We start from the raw sequence: 5,624 nt of genomic DNA, 5'->3' as shown, positions 1-5,624 counted from the left end.
TAAACCCTAAACCCTAAACCCTAAACCCTAAATGGTGAATTGTGTAGGGTTTGTACATTCAAGTTCAGTATCATCAAGAATATTTTGTCTAATTTCCATGAGAATTCTTCCTAGATGATTTTGTCCTTTATTATGTTTTGTTTGTCCAAAGAAACAATCACCAGTATTTAGCCAAACTAATTCCCTTCCTCCTGTTTGTCGTAACTTTTCTCTTATTTCTGTATACATATATAAACCCTCATAAACCCTAATTTACCATAAACCCTAATATGTACATACATACAACCATAATAGGAAATAAAGGAAAAAAAAAAAAAAAAAGAAAAAAAAAGGGTTAATTATATATGCAATACATGTATATTTATATATATAGATAAAGGGTTTATATATATATAAAAAAAAAAAGATAAACACTAATATATAATATGTTCTTATATATTCGAGGGTTTAGGGTTTAGGGTTTAGGGTTTAGAATAATTTACCTGCATTCCTACGGAATTTATCCCTCTGAATTAATTCCATCCACTTTAATCGATAACGAGGCCACTCGGGGTCCTCCTGAACCCATTTCACACCCAAACCCTAAACCCTAAACCCTAAACCCTAAACCCTAGATGTCCATTTGGGGTCATCATCATCATCATCATGAGGCCGCCGTTTCCCATCTAAACCCTAAACCCTAAACCCTTAAACCCTGGACAATTAAACGCCTAGTGGTAGTCTTGATTGGCCCGCTTCCCACCTCAACCTGAACCCCTAAACCCTAAACCCTAAACCCTTCTAAACCCTAAACCCTACATATACATATCAGCAGCCCAGATACCGTAAAATCAGCTTCCTGCTTGTCCCGCCGCCCGTTTTCCTTTCTCCCCCCCGTCTCCCCCCCCTAAACCCTAAACCCTCGTGAGGGTTTACCTCTTTAGTCTTGGCGACTTGCTTAAGTTCCTTCATATCCTCAATAGAGGCAAGTTCCTCTACTGCCTTGGGGTGCTTAGCTGCTAATAAGGCATGACGAGCAGTAGGGAAGAAACGACCTTGAAAGAAAATAAGTGATGGATAATCTAGGGAAAGAAATTTAAATTCTCCTGTAAATGAATCTATTCGGGTGTACATACACCTTGCTGCAGCAGCTAAATTAGCAGGGGAAAGAAGCTGTGCTTGAGCAGCAGCTGCTGCAGCAAGAGAAGCAGCATCGCCTGGTGTTCCTCCTGGGGGAACCCCCGCAGGAAACGGGGTTGCCATTTCGAGGGTTTAGGGTTTAGGGTTTAGGGTTTAGGGTTTGGAGGAGGAGGGGCAGTAGCACAGCACAATGCTGCCGCACGCTTCAGCAGCACGGTTCAACTACTGCAGCACGACTCTCCAGCAGCAAAATAAAGAAAAAAGACAATAAAACAACAAAAGAAAAAATATATTTAATTAATTAATTTAAATACTTTTAATTAATAACAATTTAAAGGCAAAAGGCGCAAAAAACGCCGTCGCTTCAATCGCAATGCCAACAAAACAGCATCGCGGGTTTACGATGAGAATTAGGGTTTAGGGTTTAGGGTTTGGGGTTTAGGGTCTTGGGGCTCCAGTGCAAACCCCAACAACCTCTCCCCACAATAACATAATAAAACAAAAACACAAAAATGCTTTGATCCGCTTCCTCTGCTCTATATACAGCCAAACCCTAAACCCTAAACCCTAAACCCTAGATGCATGCCCCGGCCATTTGCTGCCGCCCTGCTCGAAGGGGCTTCGCTCTTGGGGCTTTAAGGCCTAATAAGTCATAAAAGAAATAAACACTAATTAAATATTTATTTTTTATTTTATTTAAAAACACTCTAGGGTTTTGATTTTATAGGAATTAGGGTTTAGGGTTTAGGGTTTAGGGTTTGACGCATGCTCTGCACAGAATGCCGCGTGCACCGCAACATTAGACAATAAAAAGATCCTCCCTGTCTATATATACCAACAGCCCCAAAGGATAATATTTAGGGTTTAGGGTTTAGGTTTTAGGGTTATATTCCTGTCTTATGCTTGTGGGGGCTACTCCCTCTCTAAAGACCGCTAAACCCTAAACCCTAAACCCTAAACCCGAGCAGTCCCAGCCATCACCTACATAATTCCAACTAACTCCTACTGTTTTTATTCAGCTAGCTAGCTATAGCTAGCTAATTATAGCTAGCTATATATGTCTATAGCTGGCACCACCAACTGGAACACTAAACCCTAAACCCTAAACCCTAAACCCTAGATAATGAGCACCGCGAAAAGAGTAGGCACAGAAAGACAATATATACAACTAATAAACCCTAAACCCTAATTGTATATTTATTGGTGGTTTAGTAGTAGAAATCATTCAACACACGACTAAACCCTAAACCCTAATTTACTACCCCGAGAGACCAAACCCTAAACCCTAAGAAGGGGACACCTTCTCCGTGCTCACCTTCTGCCTCTCTCTCTCTTCTGTGGCTCGGCCAGTAAACCCTAAACCCTAAACCCTAAACCCTAAACCCTAATATCAATTAAACAAGGACCTAAACAACTAACTAATTAACTAACTACCTAACCAACTAATAAAATAAATAACTAAATAACTAAATAACTAAATTAAATAAATAAATAAATAAATAAATAAATAAATAAATAAATAAATAAATAAATAAATATAAATATTTATGAATAAAGGACAAATAAAGGAGTAAAGTTTTAAATTAATAAAAAGAAGACAAATATATCTTAGTAAATGTTTATATTTATTTATTTATTTATTTATTTATTTAATTTATTTATTTTATTTATTTATTTTATTAATTTATTTATTTTATTTATTTATTTATTTATTAGGGTTTAATAACATCTAAGCACAGAATATTCTTATGGCTTCTTTTGTTGCCAAGACACCTGAATTAGGGTTTAGGGTTTAGGGTTTAGGGTTTAGGGTTTTGTTTTTTTTTATTGCAGTCTTTGCTGCAAACATATACACATAATATATAAATTATATATGTATATATATACATATATATATTTATATACATATATATAAATATATATATTATATATTATATATAATAAAAATATATATAATATACAACATATATTATTTATATTTATTTATTTATTTATTTATTTATTTATTTATTTATATTTATTTATTTATTTATATAAAGAAAAAAAAAGAAGAAAAAATTTTTGCGATAAAAATAAAACAACACCAACAACCCCACCATTACCACCACACGATTAGCAGCAACTGCAGCAGCAGCAGCAACTCCTGTTGCTGCTGTTGCAGCAGCAATTAAGCCTTTTTAATTTGTATTGCTGCTGCATCTCCTTCTCCTTGACCCATTTGTAGGAATTTCTTGATATTTACCTCCTTATATAAAGGAATAAGTGTACTATTTTATGCAAAAAAGCTCAGAAATTGTTGCTGCTGCTGCTGCTGCTGCTGCTGCTGCTGCTGCTGCTGCTGCATGTGGACTTATTATGCTTTCTTGATTTGTATTGCTGCTGCATCTCCTTCTCCTTGACCCATTTGTAGGAATTTCTTGATATTTACCTCCTTATATAAGGGAATAAGTGTACTATTTATAGGGACAGCAGCAACAGCAAATACATTTTTTAGGTCATATAATTTATTATAATTATCTATACACTCTACTATGCTGCACTCCCCTGCTGCTGCTCCTGCTGCTGCTGCTGCTGCTGCTGCTGCTGCTTGTTGTCCTGCTGCAGTAGATGCAGCAGCAGCAGGCACTAATTGTAATAATTGTATGTCTGGGGCTTTGCATGCAATAAAATTATCTAATAACATTAACTTAGATGGATATTCATTTACTAAACATATAAACTTTATCCATCCTTTATAATACTTTCCTTCTTCCTGTATATACAAATAAATAAATAAATATATAAATATATAAATTTATTTATTTATTTATTTATTTATTTATTTATTTGCTTTCTATTGATTACCTTAGTTGCATATTTTCATTAAATTTTTTTGTGGAAACCCTAAACCCTAAACCCTAAACCCTAAACCCTAAACCCTAAACCCTTATTACAGTTATAGTTTATAGGAATTGTATTTTAATATGATTAACTTTATATTTATATCCAAGAATAGCAATAAACGCCAAACCCTTACCCCTTTCCCCCCGACCCCCACCATAAACCCTAAACCCTAAACCCTAAACCCTAAACCCTAAACCCTAAACCCTTACCACAGCTTTAGTAAATAATGTTTGTTTTCCTTTATTAACTTTATATTTATGACCAGGAATAGCAACTAAGGGTTTTAGCCAAGCTAATGCATTTAGTTGGGGGGTTTGGCTCCATTGAATATAAATCGTATCTGTCTCGTTATCATACCTATAAATAAATATAAATATCATAAACCCTAAACCCTAAACCCTAAACCCTAATATACCCTAATATACCCTAATATACCCTTATAAACCCTAATAAACCATAATAAACCCTTATAAACCATAATAAATCATTATAAACCCTAATAAACCCTAATAAACCCTAATAAACCCTAATAAACCCTTATAAACATAAACCCTAAATTAAACACCTTCTTGTAGATATAAAAGGATAGGAGGGAGGGGACACAAATAGCTAGGGTTTATTTTTTGTCTCTAATTTAGGGTTTAGGGTTTAGGGTTTAGGGTTTACATTAAGAACATGCCATCCTCCAAGGGACTCTCAAGAGGGACAGATGTTCTCCTTGCGCGATCCGATTTAGGGGCCTGCACACATATAAACCCTAAACCCTAAACCCTAAACCCTAGAAACCCTCGAAACCCTAATAATAAACCTTAATTAAACCCTAAACCCTAATAAACAATAATCAACCTTAATAAACCCTAAACCCTAAGGAACAAGAGGAGTTGGTCACCAGTTTATCCATCAGATATTTATTTAGGTTTCTATAGAGGGTTTACTGTGGTCTGTGGGGTTTAAATTAGGGTTTAGGGTTTAGGGTTTAGGGTTTACAGTCATAGGTTTTTTTGCTGGTGCCTCGTCCTTCTTTGCTGGTGTTATTTTAATTCTTCCTACTGCTGCTGCTACAGAGTGTTCATTTGCTGCTGCATCTGCTGCTGCTGGTGCTGGTGCTGCTGCTGCTGCAGGTGTTGCTTCTGTTGATTCTGCTGCTGCTGCTGCAGGTGCTGCTGCTGCTGCTGCTGCTGGTGCTGCTGCTGCTGCTGCTGCATCTCCTCCCTTATGCTCCTGGGTCCCGTCAACCCCCTCATGATTTTCTTCGATTTGTATTTCGCCACGAGAGGCGGTGTCAGCACAGCAGCAAGAAAACATCTTTTTAGGGTTTAGGGTTTAGGGTTTAGGGTTTAGGGTTTAGTGGGACGAGCTGTTGATAATGAGGTCTCCTTAACAAATAAATAATTATATATATAATTTATATGCGATTGGGGTGTCTAGGCAGCTGCTGCTGCTTCGGTTGTATATATGTATGTGTTGCACACCGGCTCTGCGACTGTAGCTGCTGCTGCTGCTGCTGCTGCTGCTGCTGCGGCTAGGAGGGGTAAAATAGGAAAAGATGGAGATAATTATTGGGAAATAATCAAAGATATAACAAATTAAAACTCAAAGAAGAAATAAAAAGAAGAATGCAG

General features: G+C 36.5%; 2 protein-coding genes across 2 annotated transcripts in view; both read right to left on the bottom strand.

Annotated features, from left to right (window-relative positions):
• EMWEY_00046800 (RNA recognition motif-containing protein, putative) overlaps window positions 1-1,242 on the bottom strand; it is a gene marked incomplete at both ends in the record, with an annotated part of 2,817 nt that extends 1,575 nt beyond the window's left edge. Inside the window, 4 exons of the mRNA XM_013483154.1 lie at window positions 57-218; window positions 483-558; window positions 743-748; window positions 916-1,242. Of these exons, the coding sequence (XP_013338608.1) occupies window positions 57-218; window positions 483-558; window positions 743-748; window positions 916-1,242 (571 nt within the window). The remainder of the gene's footprint in view (window positions 1-56; window positions 219-482; window positions 559-742; window positions 749-915) is intronic.
• Window positions 1,243-4,664: 3,422 nt separating this feature from the next.
• EMWEY_00046790 (hypothetical protein, conserved) lies at window positions 4,665-5,307 on the bottom strand (the record flags this gene model as incomplete). Its single annotated transcript, XM_013483153.1, has 2 exons — window positions 4,665-4,742; window positions 4,990-5,307. 2 exons carry the CDS (start codon window positions 5,305-5,307, stop codon window positions 4,665-4,667), a joined length of 396 nt encoding a protein of 131 aa, XP_013338607.1.
• Between the last annotated feature and the right edge of the window lie 317 nt (window positions 5,308-5,624).

The sequence above is a fragment of the Eimeria maxima genome, genomic scaffold (assembly GCF_000499605.1).
Source record: "Eimeria maxima Weybridge genomic scaffold, Emw_scaff980, whole genome shotgun sequence".
NCBI classification, from domain to species: Eukaryota; Apicomplexa; class Conoidasida; order Eucoccidiorida; family Eimeriidae; genus Eimeria; species Eimeria maxima.
The sequence above is the reverse complement of the archived record's forward strand: the minus strand, read 5'-3'. Positions and strand labels throughout refer to the sequence as shown.